Source organism: Neofelis nebulosa, chromosome 18 (assembly GCF_028018385.1).
Source record: "Neofelis nebulosa isolate mNeoNeb1 chromosome 18, mNeoNeb1.pri, whole genome shotgun sequence".
NCBI lineage: Eukaryota > Metazoa > Chordata > Mammalia > Carnivora > Felidae > Neofelis > Neofelis nebulosa.
Window position 1 is genome coordinate 15,485,180 of NC_080799.1, and position 21,908 is coordinate 15,507,087.

Here is a 21,908-nt window from a genome sequence, read left to right on the forward strand (position 1 = left end):
GTAACTAGAATCCTTAAATGAGGCTTCTCTTCGGCACTTATCACAAGGAAAGCAGAAGACAACTTTACTGGTTGAAATGAGATTATACTGAGGCTGAAGAGATATTTGAGGATAAAGATCTGAGAAGAATCTGCTGCTTCCTCTCTTCACTGTCCATCACCCTTAATGTCCACTTAGGCTCTGCCTTCAACTTATGAGACTGAGTAAGAGGTCAACAAGAGTGTGTGTCGCCCTAGTCTGAATCACTGAATTTCCTGGCCACACCCTAGCTTCCCAGCAGAGACTCTGCTGCTGACCCTCACCGGTTGTCTGACAAATGCTCTCACCCTGCATGTCAGTCCAAAGCCCATCTAGCTCCTTCTGGCTCCATGTGGCACCTTCCCAATACCAAGTCCTCACTTCTGGGGTGACACTACCAAGAACAGATCTACCAATTACCAGCCCCACTGTCTGGGAACACCGTTTGGATTCCTAGGGCCCCTCCTCCAGAAACACCTGTGCACAACCAATCTCAGACCTATTCCCACATTTAGATGGCCTATTTCCTAAGTGTTTCACTGCCACCAGAATAGAGCCCTGGGGGAATAGAGCCCACTCTACTGCCCATGGAAGATTAAGCACTTTGGGAAGTGTTATCAACCCAGTGCTAGGGGGAGGATGTAATTGGAGGAACAGCTAAATAAGGAGCACCACTGGTTGCGGGGGTGGGGTGGGGGTGGGGAATAATGACACCTTAATATGGGTATGTCCAGCTTAACTTCCTGCCTCACAAGACAGGACGAAGCAATGAGAAGTAATGAAATTTCCACCTGTTCCTTGGAAGTTCTGGAGATTTTGAAACAATCTCAAACACTGGATCTGCTTCTCATCTAAAGCTGCTGGAGTCAGAAGGATAAGCAAGAAGGTGATTTCAGGCCTTTCCTCCTAGCAATTTACCATATTCCTTGTCTTTCTGACACCACAAAGAAGCTCAGTGCTAAGGCTGGCAGGTCCCTTTGCTGTTATTTGCTCTCAAGGTTTGAAATGCAAGTGCTCTGTTCTCCCACAGTGTGTTCTTCCCATGGTAGGTAGTAAACACAAGACAAAGCAAAACAACCAACTACCGGATCCTCTTTTGAATAGCGAGATCTTTCTTCTCATCATCGGTAGTTTCTGGACAGAACACATACTTATAGAGACGAGTCATGATGTACTTTTCGATCTGATCCATTATCTTCTCAACTTTTTCCGGAGGCACTGAAATATCCAAATGGACACAAAAGCTCAACAGAGGGAGGGACAGTTTATTTTTATTTTTTTTTCAATATATGAAATTTATTGTCAAATTGGTTTCCATACAACACCCAGTGCTCATCCAGGGATGGACAGTTTAAATTAAGAATATGTTTTCATAGTTTTTCCGACATAGCAGAAAACTAATTTACTAGTCAATACATTAAATATACCCAGAAACAAAAGTACAAGATGTTACATTAAAAAATATCCTTTAGGGGCGCCTGGGTGGCTCAGTCGGTTAAGTGTCTGACTTTGGCTCAGGTCATGATCTCACAGTTTGTGAGTTCGAGCCCCGCGTCAGGCTCTGTGCTGACGGCTCAAAGCCTGGAGCCTGCTTCGGATTCTGTGTGTCTGTCTCTTTGCCTCCCCCCCACTCATGCTCTGTCTGTCTCTCTCTGTCTCAAGAATAAATACATATTTAAAAAAAATTTTTTTAAATAAAAAAATAAAAAATACCCTTTAAAAACTTAACCTCAATTTTTGGGACTGCCTCTCACAGAACTGCCAGTTCTAACCTAAGCTGCTTGGCGGGACCTAATAGGTTGTATGCCTTGCCAAGTGGGAAGACCTCAGCATGGCTCACACTATTGCTACATTAGAAAAGCACTTGAAATTCCCAAAACAGAATGACAGCAACCCACTCTTCCATTTTTTCTGAGGTTTACTACAAAACCTTGGAGATTTGGAGGTGTACAGGTGGGGCTTATTTCTCATTTATACATGTATGCTAAGTATATCCTAAAACCCAACATCAATGGAAGTCAAATTCAAGAAAATCTCGAAAACCCTACAGCTCTAAGTCACTGATTCTCAATTTTTATTCCACCCCTACCCATCTGAGGAATACATAATCATGAAAAATGACTCACCATAATGGTGATTCCAAGATGGGGGTTTCATTTAGAAGCCTCCTAAATGGGTTTTAATCGACTCTGCCCCTGCCCCAATGGAATTATTAAACATTGTTCAATAAATGACCCAACTGCTGTGATTACTTTGGAATGATACACATGGTGGTATTGAAAGACACTCTAAGGATAAGACCAGCTACCAGGATGTCAGTGGAGTCATTTATAGGACAGAGTTGGCAAACCAGCCAGGCCATCAGAGAAACAGAGAAAGTTCTAAAAGACTCAAAGGTCAGACTCTGTACAACTGACCAGCAATCCCTTAATGGCTGGCTACCAAAGTATTACCTTTTCCACGAGTCTGCATTCTTTCAGTCACATTCTGGTAGAAGTCCTGAGTAAACTCTGACTGTTCCTCAATGCTTAAATCCTGAAAAAAAGGGACAAAGAGGTTGCTTGGTAGCTGAAGAAAGATCACGCATAAAGCTCTAAATTTTATAAAGTTTCCAAAATCCACTCCTTAATTGGTGCTAATCTCAAAAGTACCTACCAATTATATAACCCTGTAGAAGAGAAAAGTCTGTCCTGTAATGTTATTTACAACACCCCATGACCTCTTATTTCTTTTGGTGTATATATGTATTCCTACATGGGTATAATGCATATTTTGATAATTTACACACTTATGTGCATTTCTATTTATCTGATCTACTTAATCATTTTTGGTGGCTTTCTCACATCCCATTATATTAAATGATGTATTTAACCAGTCTCTACCATTGTGCGTTTGGGCTCCTCTCTTTTTTTCACTATTATGTACAATTGTGTGGACTGTTTCTCTTGGGTTATTTCTTTGTGATACATTTTCAAGAGTGACATTAACAGTTCATAAATATGAACAACTTTGTATCTCTAAGTATCTACTGCTAGATTGTAATCCTCAGAAACTCCCAATGCAGAGTCATTAGCCATGTATGTGTATTTATTTCTCCAGGGCCCCTACAATAATGGTCTTCGTAATTTTTATTTGGGTTTACTCATTATGTGGTATAATATGTATACTTATTCCCTACTTTCTTTTCAAGAATAAAGTCTACATAAAATATAAACACAGTTCAGGGAGCCCAGGTGGCTCATGAGTTCATGAGTTCAAGCCATGCATCGGGCTCTGTACTGACAGCTCAGAGCCTAGAGCCTGCTGCGGGTTCTGTGTCTACCTCGCTCTGCCCCTCCCCTGCTCGAACTCTGTGTCTCTCTCTCTCTCTCTCTCTCTCTCTCTCAAAAAGAAATAAACATTAAAAAATATAAACACAGTTTAGCACAGTTAACTAGAAGATGATAGGGACGCTTGGGTGGCTCAGTCGGTTAAGGGTCCAACTTTGACTCAGGTCATGATCTCATAGTTCATGGGTTTGAGTCCTGTGTCGGCTCTGCTTACAGCTCAGAGCCTGGAGCCTGCTTCAGATTCTGTGTCTCCCTCTCTCTCTGCCCTTACCCCTCTTGCACTCTGTCTTTCTCTCTTTCTCTCTCTCTCTCAAAATAAATAAATAAACACTTAAAAACAACTAGAAGATGATAGGAAGAAACACAAAACATGGAGAGAAACAGAATACAGAGGCAGGAACAACAGAAAATGTAGTCCTTAAAGACAGAGAAATTAGTCCAGTCAGTCCAGTTTAGTCTCTAACTAAACTTTCTAGCAATCAACACCAAGACAAAAATAGTCACATAATTGGGTGTTCAAAATATAAATGCAAACGAACCCTTCAGGTGAAATTCTGACACCAAACCCAGAAATTTCTCTCAAGGGTTCTCCTAAAGACTCACTGTAGAAGGGCATGATCATGGCCCAGGACAAATTCCACAGGACCGTTTTTCACAGCCTGCCTCTATGCAGGCCAATGACAGCATGCCGGCAAGGGCCCATAAGGCCTTGGTGAAAGCATGCAGACCCTGTCACTGGCTTAAATCCCGAAAGACGCGTTAGGGTCCAGATCGTGTCGTTCTGCCTTTTACAATGTCCCTCCCACGTGTCCTTTCCTGGTTTGGGCCTCAGCAACCCTCCCCTCGAGTATAGCTGCTCTCCCCAACTTTGACGTTTCTCACTTTTCAATCTATCCTGCACCCCACAGTCCAACTGATCATCTGAGATTCAGATCTGAGCACAGAATGAGATTAATCATCGGAGCGTCATACTTCCAATGGTTGTCCATCAGATGAATGCTGAAGCCTGCACTCAGAATCACCACCCCTCCCTCCTTCCCGCTTACCCTGCCAGGTTACCCAATTGTTCTGAGGTCTGCTTTTGGCTATTCCACCTCTCCAACACTATAAAGTTACTCTCTGTCTGCATTACTTTGACTCCTCTCCAGTCTTCCAACAGCTGTCCGAGGAAGGCTGTGTTCATACCTTACTTCTAAGAGCAGTCTTTCATTCCCTTAGTCCAAACAGCCTTGTGGGCCTCACAGCACTCACAGTGCATCTGCTGCTTTCTTAACTAGGTATTTACAGAAGAGTCCTTTGGCTGAATTAAAATTGATCCCTTGTCTAAGCAAGAACTTGGTACTAAGTAAACTTTAGACGTTTTGAAATGTTGCTTTCATTTGTATTTACCACCATTTTCCAGTGCTGCCTTCCATTCTACCTTTTATTTTACGTTACACAGCTTTTAAAAAGTGAATACCACTAAACCTTTTACCTGATCCTTAAGAACAATATTTAAAAAGTTCAACTGCAGCTTGAAAACTGTTTTAAATTTCTCCACAGAAATAAGTATCTCTCCAGCACAAATAAATATCCTAATCGACTTCACTAATTTACTTCTAAGTTTTTTCATGTTTAACTCTGAAATGTAAGGTGCAAGTATGAAATATGGACTGTAAGTAATCTATATACAAACTTCCCTTTGTCAGTAGCAGATAGTAAGTAAAAAGTAACACTGCTCCCTCTGTTCCCCCAGTTGCTCCTGAGAAACTGAATTTATTTCTGGAATCCCTGGTTTATTTCACTGTCCTATATTTTAATTTTTTAATTAAAATCTCACCTAGTTGTGACGTCTTTCATTTTAGGATACATTTTGAAGTCTGCTAGATTTAGAAACCTCTCCTACCAAATTCTTGTTCCCAGACCCACCACACAAAAAGATTATATATTTGCTTTTTTTTCTAGAATATAACATTGTAATTTAAATTTTTCTTACCTAGATCCAAGATACTATTTTTAGTCTTTTATTTTTTAAATGTTTGTTTACTTTGAGAGAGAGAGAGAGAGAGAGGGAAAGAGGGAGGGAGAGAGAATCTCAAGCAGGCTTAGCATTATCGGTGCAGAGCCTGACATGGGACTTGACCTTACGACCATGAGATCATGACCTGAGCTGAAATCTAGAGTTGGACACTTAACTGACTGAGCCATCCAGGCGCCCCAACAATCCTTAGTCTTTTAAATCTTTGTATGAACTAACTTTCCTTATTAGACTTTTACTAATATTTAATGCTATTTATCGCTATTATATTTAAAAATTACTATTTTTTAAAGGTTTATTTTTGAGAGAGAGACACAGCGTGAGCAGGGGAGGGGCAGAGAGAGAGGGAAACACAGAATTTGAAGCAGGCTCCAGGCTCTCAGCTGTCAGCACAGAGCCCGACGCAGGGCTTGAACCCAAGAACTGTGAGATCATGATCTGAGCTGAAATCGGACGCTCAACTGACTGAGCCACTCAGGCGTCCCCCAAATTACTATTTTTTAATACTGTGCTAGGCTCTTTAGCTTTTTATCACCAGTATGTCATACTGTAACTGAACTTTATGCATTTATCTTGTTATGCCGATAAATTTACACCGCTATTAGTACGCTTAGATTTTCCTGAGAAGATCATTTTTCCTAAATTTCATGGAAATTTTATTTCTATTCACTCAAAAAGCACTTGCTGTATGATCAGAATTGCTAGCCACTGTACCAGACAAGGTATTAAAAACAAAATTAATAAAATGCCCAGAAGGCATTCAATTTGAATGGGAAGATTGAACGCAAATAAGTAATCATAATATTCTATGAGAATTAAAAACCAGAAGGACAAAAAGTGCCATGGGCCACATGATAAATCCTTCACTTCTCCTTTTCATTGCATCTACCTTCCACAATTCTCTCGAAATAGGTATGGGTATACTGTAGCAGTAAGTATTCTTATTTCATACTAATATCTATGTGATATAGGAACGACGTTTCTAGTAAAGCTCAATGAGACAGGATGTCTCCATGCTCTGGGGTTTGAACTTGAGCAGATCACATCTACTCTGTGAGAAAAGTCCTGATTCTACCCACCTCCTCCTGCTGCTGGAGGATGGGACTCTATCAGAGCATGCTCAGTTTGTCCAATACGTGGCTTTGCTTTCCATACTGCTGCTTCCCAACGAGACTTCAATTTTTTGCTTCCTATCTAGCCCTTGTCTATGAATTGATCAATGAAACTTATATTGTAAATTCTCTAAGCTTCATCCCTGCACTAAAGTAGATAACCAGACAAATAGATCCATGGGCTGAGCAATTTTAAGTCCACTGGTAATATTTCTTCAGAAAACTAGTTTTAATACTATGCCTGGACTTTCATGTGGGTAATTATAAGCAGCAGCTACATGAAGAATGTGTCCATAAGAACATGTTTGTAAATTCTAAATACCATCAAATTAGTCCCTTCTTCTCCTATTCTTAGTTTAAATCATTTTGTAAATCTTTTCAAATCCTTTCAATAAGCAGACTATGTTTAAATTAACAAAAGGACTATCATTATGGAGTTTGTGAGATGAAACTTTTTATTATGAAGACTATAAATCTAATTTTATTTTTATAATATGGGGGCTTCACTTAACATCTTAACAGTAATATTTTAATTTTCCTTTAGCATGCTATAATTTTACTTGTTATTCTTTCAGTTTATGCACTTTCTGCAATAGATTATTCTTTTTTATCTCCTAGGTGCCTCAGACATGGTTACCTTTCATTTGCACCATATCTCAATACTTAGAACAAACCACAGTACATTGATTCTTATGATTACTAGTACTCACTTTTTAAAAAAATATTTATTTTGAGGGAGCCAGAGAGAGCGTGCGCTAGTAAGCAGGGGAGGGGCAGAGAGAGGGAGAGAGAATCCCAAGCAGGTTCCTTATTGTCAGCACAGAGCCCGACGCAGGGCTCGATCTCATGAACTGTGAGATCATGACCTAAGCCGAAATCAAGAGCCAGACGCTGAACTGACTGAGCCACCCAGGTGCCCCAGTGGTACTCACTTCTAAGTAAAAACGCTGTGACCTCCTTTTCAAGGCCTAAGTGGCCTGTTTTGCTAGTGGCAGTGAGTCACCTATTCCTCCCCCGGCTCCACACAATCACTGCAATTCTATGTTACTATTCAGAAAATTTCTTTTTATATTTCTATTTATATCACACAGACTTACACTACATTAGACTGTTTATTTTACAATTTACAAGAACTCCCCTGCTACTCTGTCCTCTTATCTTGTTTCAGATTCTTTGTAGGACTTACCACTATGTTATATTACAAATCTGTTGATTATTTTCGCCACTAAAATGTGAGCTCCGTGAGGGGACTGTTGACCACCAATATCCTCAGTTCCTACAACAGAGCCAGGAATAGGGCTATTGCTCAATTAGTTGAATGAAGAAATAAATGTGACCATTTATCATTGCCCCTCTCTTTGTAATCTGTAAAAACACTCGGAGACAATTCTACATAGATTTCTTCTATTTCTACAGATCTTGTGAGGAGAGTCACTGATTTTGTTCTGCACTATCTTTTCAAGGATAGCTAAAGAGCAAATAGCCTTGGAAGACAGAGATAGCACCTCCCTCAAGTAAAAGGGTAGACTGTTTATTGTCCAGTATAATAAAGATAACATTTCCATCTGAGGCAAAGGTCAGACAAGTTTAAAACATCCTCTTATCTAACATTACTCACTGCAAGCACAGGCATTACCTGGTCTTTGCATTACCCTGTGGGAACTGACACTCAGGGAATTGGTGCAAAGGCTAATATACTCTAGATATGGCTACTGCTGTGAGTAATAAACTGGCCTTCTTTTCTGACCCAGGGGACTCATGGCTTCTGCCAGTATCCATGGAATGATGGCAGGCTAATTTGTTAACTTGAGAGTAGCGAAAATCTCAGATCCTTCACAGTTCTTCTCAAAGGAGCTAAGCAGGTTTGTGTTGGTAAATTTTTAGGTTCTACAAAATTCCAAAATGTTTTTTCAGTTTTCTAAGAAAAATTACAGTCTACCAAAGTCTACTTTTCCTAAAGTATTTTCAAACTATTGACTGGGATCATCTTTTCTATAATGTTTGTGTGTAAAGTCATTTTATTTTTTTCCTAAAAAATTTTCCTGTTTTGTTTGAAAGTTTGACAAGTGGGTGTATTCTTTTGACTATTAATACGGAGAGGTATTCTGTATACCTTCTTAATTGTCTGCTTGAAATCTTTTTTTTTTTTTTCACTCTGTTTTGAAAATCTTTGCCTATTTCCTTAATCATGTTTTCTATGTAGTTCACCTGGCACATCTCATCATTAGAATTTAGAACTCCATAATCTGTTTTCTGGGTTAAGTTTCTTTTGTACTGCAGTTAACTGTTGACTTTATTTAGGTTTTAGCTTCGATGTCCATATTTTTTGTACTGCCAGTTTCTGTTGCCTTCAATAATTTTTTTAAGGAAAATAAACACATTGGTGCTTCAATCCTCTTAAATACAAATTTAAAATTAAACATTAACATTTAAAGTAGACCAAGCATGTGGTTCTCATAGTTTGAGATAGTCCATCTTACTAGGGAATATACCCTGAGGTCACTAGTAGCTAGTTGAACACAGATTTAAACATTTCTACATTTAGATGAACAAAACAGAGCAAAAGTAATTGGTTTTTGTCAAATCCAATTACTGCCAAAATAAAGATGGTGAGAATTGTTAAGGTACATTATGTCCATTTCACATCTCTAAGGTAAAGCCAGTAGTTGATCATTTTTAGCACCTGGTTAGTTAGTAACTACAAATGAGCTCACATATGTTCTTCACAAAGGTCAGCATTAAATTTTTTTAGCAAGAAAAATGTTTATACTCTTGCCTTTCATTTACACAGTGAGATGCGAAAGAACCACAGTGCAGCGAGGCACGGCCAAGTAACCCCACAGGATTCTAGAAGACACTGTATTCATTTAAGATACTTTGATGTCACCAGAATTTCAGCAAACATAGCATTATTCATGATACTCTAGAGGACTAGCAGTGTCCAAGTGGCTTCTTCTCTAAGTATGTGAAACTACAAAACATGGAATCTTAAAAATCAACGAACAGACTCCTGAATTAGAGTTCGTTAATTGAATTGTGTGCTTAGCCACTTGGGTTTTTCCAACAAAGTTTGGGGAAAGGTCAAAAGTACTCATGGATGAGAAAAGACGAATCAGCCTTTCAAGAGTTATAGCAGCTAGTTAGAGGCAGCTAAGCTCCTTTCACCATGCCCACCAAGGTAGGTCCTGGTGTGGGCCATCAGCCTTGTTAACTAGCACTGCTGTGCCCAGCTCTTTCCCCTCAAAAAGAATGCAGAACAAAGCCTCACATCTGTAGGGTCAAACCTGGCTCAGTTTGAACCACAACTGGTTTCATTTGAGTAAGCCATGATTTTTGAACATCTTCTGGATGTGGATTTCTGTCATTATGGGGCTCTTCTATAGGTTTTACAGGGTTATCATCTTTAATTTTTTTCTCTTGGAACACACATTGTGTTGCTTTCTCTAAAATGCCTACAACCTCTAGCAAGTCCTCGCAGAATTCCTAAATACCATATAATTATGCCTCCTCCACCACTTTTGGCTCCTTGGCAAAAAGTTCTCTGTATCTGCCAAATCTTGCTTTTATTCTTCCGTACACTCTTTTAGTTGCTCTTCTAATGACTCTCTCTTCCATGACTATCCTCTCTGTAGAGGAAATACCTCTCTTCTGTTCCATTTTGACCCGTGTCCTCTTCTATTCTGGGCACTGTTCTTTTTGTTTTGCAGCTGTGCACAACAGGAGAGGGCCTGAGAGACGATGCCAAAGCTGGGAGCCAGCCTCACCCACTGAGCCATCACGGTTCCCCTTGCTAATGTCTTAAGTTTTCTCGTACATATCGCTATATTCTTCTATGATACATTCTTATTTTATTCACTCATCACTTTCAACATAATTATCAATTCAACCTTTTATCTATTTTCAGTTCTTACAACTTACAGATTCTATCAGCTCAGATGCTTTCCCACGGTCTTGTCACCTCACTTCTCATCTAACTTTAAAATTGAGTCCTGGGTTTCTCCCCTAGCCCAGCTCCCCAATTTTCTAATCATGATTAAAGCCTATTTTGTTAATTAAAATTTCCTTGCCTTGGATACAAACCTCTGCTCTCCTAACAGTAAATACACGGCAGGTCAAACTACTCCTTGCACACATATATGGTTTAGAATAGTGAAATCATTTTTAAAAGTTTATTTATTTAGGGGCAGCTGGGTGGCTCAGTCAGTTAAGTGTCCGACTTTGGCTCAGGTCATGATCTCATGGTTCATGGGATCGAGACCCACATTGGGTTCTGTGCTCACAGCATGGAGCCCACTCCCTCTCCCCCTGCTTCTCTCTCTCTCTCAAAATAAATAAACATTTAAAAAAGTTTATTTATAAAGTGTATTCATTTGTTTATAATGTTTATTTATTTATTTTGAGAGAGAGAGAGGCAGGGGGAGAGGGAGGGAGGGAGGAAGGGAAGGAGGGAGAGAGAGAAAGAGAGAGAGAGAGAGAGAGAGAATGTGAGTGGGGTAGGGGCAAAGAGAGAGAGGGAGAGAGAAAATCCCAAGCAGGCACTATGCCGCCAGCACAGAGCCTGACATGGGGCTTGAATTCACAAACTGCAAGATCATGACCTGAACCAAAATCTACAGTTGGATGCATAACCAACCGAGCCACCCAGGCACCCCTAGAATAGTGAAGTCATTTTAAGGTATAGGAGGACACCTAGCTTTCTATTTATTCTTGGAAAGAGAAGATAAATGAAGATACAGCTATGTTGTAAACTGTAATTTTTTTCTCCTCATTCAGGTTTAGAAAAATAGTTTTTCAAGAGAGTTGACATGGGAAAAATTTTAAGTTTATATAATATAACCAATATCAGCATTTTATAGAATGAATGCTTGGGAAAAGAATGATGAAAGTAACAAAAGGTCTTACGTTTGTGCTTGACTGCTTCTTTAGTAAGGAAAAAGAATATTTGAATGACTGCTAATAAAGGAATCTTGTTTTTAAAATTGCATTGAGGGGCACCTGGGTGGCTCAGTCAGTTAAGCGCTGAGTCTTGATTTCGGCTCAGGTTGTGGTCTTGTGGTCATGAGATCAAGCTCTGCATGGGGGTCCATGCTGGGTATGGAGCCTGCTTGGGATTTTCTCTCTCCCTCTCAAAAAAATAATGCATCGAGAAATCCACAAAATTCACTTATCAAGAAGCTTTAATTCAATATCTAATAAATTAGAAGGTATGTATTTTAAGGAAGTAGAGGGTATAATAAGCTCCAATTTTAAAAATAGAGTAGGCTCCACTTTCAGAATAGGGGAGAGTGCTTCTGAGTGATTTATTAATAATTAACAATGGCAGGATTTAAACATTTGGGGCAGCAAAAGAAACTTCTTGATTTAACTGCAGTCTGTTTTGTGTTTTGAAAATGTTTTCATATAAATAAACTTATGGGAAAAAAACTTCACCAAGGAAGGGATCTTACTAAGTTAGAAAATAGGGTTTTCTAGTTATGATGGAAAAGGTTAATATTGAAAGTTGGCTCTATATAATACTTTAAAATTACCCTGGCCACATAAAAAGGCTTTGTCCGAATGACAAAAAGAAACCCATACATCCTTCATTTCATTGGTGACCCTATACATCCAGAATCCATGGCCACTCTTAGACCTATCTGAAGTTTGGCTCTTACAGTGAGATTCTTAAATTCTAGTTATTTTTGTAATGATAAGAAGTTTAAAGCACTAAACCTTATAAAATCTTCTTAGCTTCTTCTGTATATGCCAGTCCCCCATCAGTCATTTTCTTAGTAAAATTTAAATTCTTGCTATGATGACTTCTAAGAAGAGAAAAGTGGCTGATGACAACATAAATATAAATGGATTTTGTGTTAATGATGTAGCTGCCTATTTTGTTTGCAATAAAAATACCTCTTATTCTAAATAATATGAAAAGGAACTATAAGAAATATATATTTTAAGTAGCTAATAAGATTAACCAAACAGAAAAAATGACAAAATAAACCACCTTCAGAAGAGTCTGAGCAACCAACAATATTTGTTGAACAGTAAAGCATTACATTGTATTACTGCAGTGTGTATGAATTATGTAAGGACTGAATGAAATTTCATCCCAAAGAGACATCCTTTTGGGATGAGGAAATTGAAAAAAGAAAAAAAAATTCTGAGTGCAGATGAGGTGTTTTGTGATAAAGATAAAATGGCTGAAAATAAACCCAACCTTTTTAATGCAATTCTGTAAATATTTAATTTTCTAGACTTGAGCCAGATATGGAAAAGGCTGCTCACCACTGACATACACTCAGATTGGAGAAAACAGGAACGCAGTAGAAAAAGATGTGGGCAAGAGCGGTCCATTGTTCTGGACCTCAGAGATTTGGGGAAGACTGCTACTGTGGGGCACAGAAGAAAGAATCACCAGTTAATGGCAACGTCAACAGGGTGGGTTCAAACATATAGGAAATGAATTTTCATACTGTATAGGTCACTAGAATAAGATGACTTAGAAAGTCTACTTGGTGAGACTAACATTAAATTAAGTTTTTTGAGCCTTAAGTCTAAGCCTAAGTTAAGATTTTGAGTTTTGGTTACCTGAGTACAGAGGACACCTTTCACACACTTCATTACCTCAGCAACTATCCCCAACTGCACTCAATCAGATCCTCTCAAGAAATTTATATGATTAAGTGATTTGAAGCTTATTAGGTAAGATTGGTTCATTCTGGTATAAAAACTGTTTTATTTATTTAAAAGGACATTTAACTTGCAGCCAAAGGCAAAAGGGCTTCCTGGAGAAGCGCTGGACATTTCAGTTTAACAAATATCTGTTCAATATCAGGTATGTGCCAGGGGTATTGTGGCACATACCTGCCTAAGACTTGGACACTTAGCCACAGAACACTTAGTGCTAGTGTAGAAACAGAAAACTGTTGCACAATGGCTCTTCAAATGGAAGGAATCTGAGGCCACATTCAGTTCTCAGATACGGGTTAGTGATGCCTTGAAAACAGTTAGGCATGATGGTATTCTGCCCCAGTTAATTACTGTTTTACTTTAGTATATTGGTTTAAAAGTCAACTAAATTATTACAGAACAAGGGCACGTTACAGTTCTGAGCAAAAGAAAAATGAACAAATCAGTTCTGATGAGCTGATCAAATGAGCTTATTGTTTTTCTAAAATATAGCATTACACAGTATATATGCTATATGTACTGTAGTCTCTAGGCCAAAATAGTATGAATATCCTGTAAACATTCTGTATGGACTAAAGAAAAAATAACTACAGGGGTGCCTGTGTGGCTCAGTCAGTTAAGTGTCCAACTTCGGCCTAGGTCATGATCTTGCCGTTCCCAAGTTCAAGCCCCACCCTGGGCTCTGTGCTGACAGCTGAGGGCTGGAGCCTGCTTCAGATTCTGTCTCTCTCTCTCTCTCTCTCTCTGCCCCTCCCCAACTCACATCGTCTTCTTCTCTTAAAAATAAATAAACATTAGGGGCGCCTGGGTGGCACAGTCGGTTAAGCGTCCGACTTCAGCCAGGTCACGATCTCGCGGTCCGTGAGTTCGAGCCCCGCGTCAGGCTCTGGGCTGATGGCTCGGAGCCTGGAGCCTGTTTCCGATTCTGTGTCTCCCTCTCTCTCTGCCCCTCCCCCATTCATGCTCTGTCTCTCTCTGTCCCAAAAATAAATAAAAAACGTTGAAAAATAAATAAACATTAGAAAAAATTTTGAAAAAAAGAATAAATAACTACAAAGGCTTAGTTTTTATTTATGGCTAAAAAAATGAAAGTTGTCTTAAATACTGAGAACAAACTGAGGGTTGATGGGGGTGGGGGAGAGGGGAAAGTGGGTGATGGGCATTGAGGAGGGCACCTATTGGGATGAGCACTGGGTGTTGTATGGAAACTAATTTGACAATAAATTATATATTAAAAAAAAATGAAAGTTGTATACCACATGACCTCTGAAGATTCCATACTAAGGAAGTCTATCACTGCTTCTAACTCAAAACATCAATGATTATGGGCGCCTGGGTGGCTCAGTCGGTTGAGCTTCAACTTCGGCTCAGGTCACGATCTCATGGTTTGAGCCCCACATCCAGTCCTATGCTGACAGCTCAGAGCCTGGAGCCTGCTTCAGATTTTGTCTCCCTCTCTCTCTGACCCTCCCCAACTCACACTCTCTCAAAAATAAATAAATGTTACAAAAACAAAACAAAACAAAAAACCCATCAATGATATATGCTTTCTTTAAATGTTACTATCTGCTTACAAATGCTTTAAATTTTTTTTTTTTTACCGTTTATTCATTTTTTGATAGAGACAGAGAGTGAGTGGGGGAGGGGCAGAGACAGAGGGAGACACAGAATCTGAAGACAGGCTCCAGGCTCTGAACTGACAGCACAGAACCCAACGCGGGGCTCGAACTCACGTACCATGAGATCATGACCTGAGCTGAAGTCAGATGCTTAACCAACTGAGCTACCCAGGCACCCCTGCTTACAAATACTCTGAGGAGAAAACAGGACTGCTTATTCTCAGTATAACTGCACACCAAAAAACAAGAGAGAAAGCTTCTTTTCTCCCTTATTAACTGAATTCAATATTTAAAAAGTATTTTGGCAGAAGCTGTTTGCTTATTAGCCTAGTGATAGTGACCACAGCTGAAATACAGCTAAGCAGTTAATCACCTTGCTGCTTTTCTTATTCTCTTTTCCTAAGACTTCCTCACTGTCCAGAAGGGACTTTTAGAGCTAATTCTGAGTTTAATGGGTGAAGAATGTTACAAATAAATTGATTGTTGTTTACAGAAATGAGTCCCTTTACAAGTAGTCTTATAAATTACTGCAACTGAGGGGCGCCTGGGTGGCTCAGTCGGTTAAGCATCCGACTTCAGCTCAGGTCACGATCTCACGGTCCATGAGTTCAAGCCCCGCGTCGGGCTCTGGGATGATGGCTCAGAGCCTGGAGCCTGCTTCCGAGTCTGTGTCTCCCTCTCTCTCTGACACTCCCCCGTTCATGCTCTGTCTCTCTCTGTCTCAAAAATAAATAAACGTAAAAAAAAAAAAAATTACTGCAATTGAGATTACAGTTTAGAAATTGCAGGTTAAAGAGACACCTGTGGAAGGCACAAGTTCTAGTTCTGACACTGGCAAAATCTAACTGTGTAACCTTGACAAGTCACTCATCCTCTCAGGCTCCCACCTTCCCCATCTATAAAACAAAAGGGACTGAAACTGGATAGTTGCTAAGGTCCCTTTCAACATCTAAAGTCTGGCTTTCCCTTCTCCCACCTGATCAAGGAGAGGTATTTTATAACAAAATACAAAACAAAAACAGAAAACCCTAAAATGAATGCTATTGGCCTAACTACTGCTACCTAGAGTTCAAGGTCTACTATGTTCCCTTAGTGGTTTAAACTACATACAAGGTGACAATTTAGGAAGGCTTATTACTAAAGTACACAATACAAGTGGCTTCGATGTCAGACTTTCCATGCAAAGATGACCCAAATACCACTGAGTTGCAGTGGAAAAGTACTAGCCTGGGAGTTGGGTTTTAACTTGGTTCAGTGACATCTCTTAGGTAAGTAACTTAACATCTCTGGATCCTGATTTTCCCAGGTGTAAAATGACAAAGTTATACTAGATTATCTCTAAGACCTTTCCTAAAACCAAAACTCTATGTTTCTAAGTGGTTACTCTCAACCTACCCTTTTGTAATGCATTGCTTCCAAAAACAGCTTGGTCTGCTTATAGATTTCTTGGCCTGTCTTGTGGAAGGTCTTGAGAAATTCTATGAACTCTTTAGACACTCTATCCGTTTCAATGCTGGTTTGCCGGTTTATGGAAGGACTGGGAGCTTTTGCTTCCTGAATTTCTGCTGGGAAAATTAAACATAGTAAGTTTCATTACATAGAAGATCCATGCATGGAATTACTTAAACTATGTAACTTGATTATTTAAATTATGCTTAATCAAAGTTAAACTTGAATTTAAATTCTGTTTAAATATTTGGACCACTTAAAGTAAGCTCAATCTATCTTATGACGAGGAAGTACAAGCAGATAAAACTACACAATCTAAAAGATATTCCCATTCAAATAAAAGTTGCTCTACTAATATTTTCTTAGCCAAAATATATCATACTTTGACGCATATACTTAATTATAAATACTGAAATGGCGGCACTATCTTGAACAACTTTCTCAAAGACTGCATGAATTTACAAAACTAGTCAATTAGCAAAATAACAATCAGGAGAAGCACAAAAATGTTAGGTGACTTATAAGATGTGAGACAACTCTTCCAAATCCATTCTACTTCTCAAAAAGGCAAAGGCTCATTTGTTTATGTGGAGACTAACAATTCCTGACCCATAATCAAGTTTTCAAAAAAAATTTTTCAAGTCATACTGCTCTAAGTGCAAGAACGCATCCAACATAGCAATCATGACAGAGCGAACAGCAAAGAGGTAAGCAAAGTAATAAGTAAAACACTGTCTAATCAGTGGCCACACACCTCTTTCCCCTCTTCAAATGGGACCTTTAAAGAATAAAGATAACAGTGCTACAATACAGTAGGCGCTCTCTGATCACATTCTAGCCTCCTGATATTCAACTGCTAATCCAATAACTGTAAGGAATTAAATGACTCATATCCCCACAGTTCCCTTTTATACATAAAAAGAAAGATCATTAGGAAGAGAAAGTATCTTCTGAAGATACTGAAATCAACTTGTTACCTGCTTACTCAGAGTAACTTCCTATCATCTTATGTTTTGAACCTTAGTACCTGAGATATATTTCAATAAAGAAGTTGCAGTAAAGTTTTCAGATAATAGAAGACTGGATTATTCAAGTGAGACAAACACATGTAGACTACCTAAAAGAATATACTATTAACTATGGTGAAGTAAAGATTCTACCTCTCTTGTATCATCACATAGCTGGTGATCAAACCAATGAGGTACTTAAATTGTTGGACTTATGTTCAAAGTAAGGGTGAAAACACCCTTTCTCCTCCCAACAGTACTATTAAGTAGTTAGCAGAACAAAGTTGCACATTATAGTTATCTTTTCAAATCAAGTATTTGCAGATCTTTCAGATTATCAGCTGCTTCCTAATTATGATTCGAACTATAGAAGCCCTAAAATCACATTAAAATAAAATTAAAAAAAAAAAAAAAGCACACAAAAACCCCACTATATCTATGGCTAAAAACACTATCAGTCAAAAGTCAACCAACAGACTGGAAAAAATGCTTGTAAGCTTTATCACAGACAAAGAAAGGGCTACTCTCCCTAATGTAAAGTAACTCCTATAAAGAAGAAAAAAAAAATAACAGTTCAACAGGAAAATGGGTAAGGAATCCTAACATTGCACAGAAAAGAAACCTAAATGTATTTTAAACAAAGGAAACATGCTCAGTCTCACTCGTAACAAATATGCAAATCGAAACTACTATGAGATGCCATTTTAAAAATGAACAGACACAAATCTGATGTTGAATGTTGATGAGGGTATGGGGTAAAAAGGCATTCTCATCTGTGGAGGTGGGAATGTAAAATGATACAACTGCAATGAAATGCAATTTGGCAATAATCATCAAAATTAAAAATACATTTATCCTATGACCCAATAATTCCATTTCTCAGAAATTTTCTGATATAACCACACATGTACAAAATGAAATATATACAAGGCTATTCATTTTAGGACTGCTTATAACAGCAAGACTAAAAATGGCACAATGCACACCACTAAGGAACTAATAAATTGTGGTTTAATCCATAAAAGGGAATACTATGTAGTTTTAAAATAAAGTACTTTTCATGTACTAAAAAAAAAAAAGAGTTCTCAAAACATATTGCTAAAGTGAAAACAAAAAACAAAAAACAACAGTATGTGAATAAGAATATAGAACAGAGTATATATAATAAAAATATATGTGTTTAGAAATGAAGAAAAGCACCTAAGGATACACAAGAAACCAATGACAAAAGTTGTCTGAATACGGGAGAACAATGGTGGTGATGGCTGGGAACTAGATGGGTGAGGGACCATACACCTTTTATTTTGTAGCCATTTGAATGTACTACTTATTTTTTTTTAAGCAAATAAATTAATCAGGTACAATCTAACTTAGAACAAAAACTGGAAGCACCCTTTCTAAACATTTTTACCAATATGGAATACCAAAAGGTGTATTCAACAGTCTGTATGATTAGAAAAAATTCTTTAAGGAGTGCCTGGGTGTCTCAGTAGGTTAAGCACCTGACTCTTGGTTTCGACTCAGGGCATGATCTCATGGTTCATGACTTCGAGCCCTGAACTGGGCTCTGCGCTGTCAGTGTGGGGCCTGATTGGGATTCTCTCTCCCCCCCCCTCTCTGCCCCTCCCCCGCATGGACATGTGTGCTCTCTCTCAAAATAAATAAATAAAAACTTTAAAAAGAAAAAAGAAATAAAAAGTTCTTTAACACTTAGCTTGATCCTTCACTCAATCTGATAATTCCACTTCTGGTCATGATGGGATAACAGGGGTTGGGTTCACCCTACTCCCTTAACAACTAGAAAATCAGACAAAATACACGAAATAATGCTTTTCAGACATCGGACAACAGGTGGATGGGAGGGTAACCCCTGAGAGAAGCAGACAAATATGGTAAGTCTTCCAAGTACCCCAGCTCGCTGCACAGAGAGTTTTTAGGCCATGGCAACTCAAACAGAGCCTAGCAGACCTACTGAATTTGGGAAACATCATTTAGAGCTGAGGGAGGCCAAAGTCGCTAGAAATTGCATGGCAAAATACAGAGAGGATGGGGCTGCAGAGAAAAAATTCCAGGTAACTGCAGAGGGATTCCTGTGAGTCTTTGAGGGAGTACTGCATGTATATGTGAGAAAGTACCCAAGATTGCATAAAGAAGCAGGCAGAACAATAACAATCCCCAGAGCACACATGACTGGGAATAATTCACTTCCAAACAGCCAGGAGGAACAAAGAACATCAGCAATGGCAAATATAAAAAAACAATTTCTCATTAAAGTAAAATTTCTTTAAAAGATTATTAACTGGAGCCACCTGGGTGGCTCAGTTGGTCAAGTGACCCATTCTTGATTTTGATTCAGGTCGTGATCTCATGGTTCACGCGAAAGGGCTCCGTGGTGGGGTCTGCACTGACAGTGTGGAGCCTGATTGGGATTCTCTCTCACCTCTCTCTGCCCCTCCCCTGCGTGTGTACTCTCTCATACATACATACATACATAAATGAATGAATGAATGAATGTATGTCTTCCTAGCAAGGTTCCTGAAAAACTTAACTATCCTACAATCCAACAATTACATTACTAGGTATTTACCCAAAGAATACAAAAATACTAATTCAAAGGGATACATGCATCCTAATTTTTATAGCAGCATTATCTACAATAGCTAAATTATGGAAACAGGCCGAGTCTCCATCAACTGATGAATGGATAAAAAAGATACACACACACATATACATATATACATACATACACACAATGGAATATTACACAGCCACAAAACAGAATGAAATCTTGCCATCTACAATGACAAAGATGGAGCTAGAGAATATCATGCTAAGTAAAATAAGTCAGGGAAAGAAAATACCATACAATTTTATTCATATGTGGAATTTAAAAAACAAAACAAATGAGCAAAGGGAAAAAAGAGAGAGAGAGAGGCAAACCAAGAAACAGACTCTTAATTATAGAGAACACACTAATGGTTAGCAGGGGGGATGTGGGGGATGGGATGGGTTAAATAGGTGATGGGGATTAAGAAGTGCACTTGTCGTGATGAGCACCAGGTGTTGTATGGGAGTATTGAATCACTATATTGTACATCGGAAACCAATATTATTGTACTGTATGTTATCTAACTGGAGTTTAAATAAAAACTAAAAACAATAATAAAAAAAAGTCTTCCTAGCAGAATAACATATGCTTTTGAATTATATTGGCAATATTTACAGCTCTTTCAAGAATTTTCCATATTGCAGACACTGTGCTTTACTATATATTCTCATTAGTCCTTAAAAATTTAGATTCCTGAAATCATATGAAATAATAATATCTACCATTTTAAGCCACATACACACTGAGGTTAGAGAAGTTAAGTCACTTATATGCCTCAAGTCACACAAGTAGAGGAAAAGCTGAAATCTGAGACCAGATCTGCTTAATTTCCAAGCCCGGGTTCTTTACAACCACACCATAACGTCCCTACTATTATTACAGCATCTATTTATTCCTTTTTAAGCAAATCATTGAGTAGCAATTCAGTATCTACTACATAAAGCTGCCTGCAAAGGCAGATCACACTAAATCCAGTTAGGTCTTTGATATATAAAGTAAACCTGTAAAAGCAAAATCTTCACTAAATTTGTTTGAAGAATAGGTATGAAAGAGTAAAGACAATCTGAATATGCCAGTTATCAAAAAAGGACATGATCATGTAGTAAAGATGATTAACACCATTTCTAGGACGAAAAACATTTTATATCTCAATGTTAAAAATTTTACTGAAAAATCCCATGTTTCTCAGATTATTCAAAAAAAAAAAAATCAATAGGGGCAACTCAGCAGAATATTATAGGAACCAGAGGAGCCAACTCTGCGATTAGAGGTTCGAAACTTTCAGTCCCACCCACCCCCTGACTTCTGACTTTCAGAATGCAGAGGGGATGGACATTTTTGATCACCAACAGCCAACGATTTAATCAACCATGCCTATGAAATGAGGTTGCCATAAAAATTCCTGAAGGATTAGGTCTGGGGAGTTTCCACATTGGTGAACACAACGAGGTGCTGGCTGTATGGCACACCCAGAGAGGGCATGGCAGCTTGGTGCCCGCTCCCCTATACCCTGCCCTATGCAACTCTTCCATTTGGCTAGCCCTGTGTTGTAGTCTTTGTAATACATCATAAGCATTAATGAAGTGTTTTCCTGACTTCTGTGAGTCATTCTAACAAATTGTCAAATCTGAGAAGAGGCCTGTGGGAATCCCCAACTTCTAGATGGTTGGTCAGGAGTATGGGTGCCCAACTCATGGGGGCTGCAGCTGGCCTCTTAGGGTGGAGACAGTCTTGTGGAACTGAGCCCTTAACCTGTGGGTTTTGTGCTGACTCTGGGTAGTGTCAAAAAAAGGACTGAATTGTTGGGACACCCAGTTGGTGTCAAAGAATAAAAGACACTAAATATGCGATAATGGGGAAACAATTTCTCATAATCCTTATCAATGAAAATCAGAAAACAGGCACAATTATAAAATCAGTTCTAAATTCAACTTGGGGAATCATTACCTCAGTTTCATCTAAGTGCCACACAGGCCCTCACGATTAAAGTAGCAATTTATTAGTGATCTTTCAGATGATGTAATCAACACTATGCTTCTATTTAACTAGCATCTGGGACATCTTGGGACAGCAC

At 38.7% G+C, this 21,908-nt stretch overlaps 1 protein-coding gene across 5 annotated transcripts in view; it reads right to left on the reverse strand.

Moving 5' to 3' along the window:
* RABGEF1 (RAB guanine nucleotide exchange factor 1) overlaps window positions 1-21,908 on the reverse strand; it is a 62,485-nt gene that overhangs the window by 11,832 nt on the left and 28,745 nt on the right. For 3 of the 5 annotated variants that reach the window (XM_058710761.1, XM_058710762.1, XM_058710760.1), the window contains exons 4-6: window positions 16,166-16,335; window positions 2,472-2,553; window positions 1,104-1,236 (exon numbers count right to left, since the gene is read on the reverse strand). In XM_058710761.1, the coding sequence (XP_058566744.1) occupies window positions 1,104-1,236; window positions 2,472-2,553; window positions 16,166-16,335 (385 nt within the window). The remainder of the gene's footprint in view (window positions 1-1,103; window positions 1,237-2,471; window positions 2,554-16,165; window positions 16,336-21,908) is intronic. The other 2 variants (XM_058710764.1, XM_058710763.1) reach the window with 1 other exon arrangement.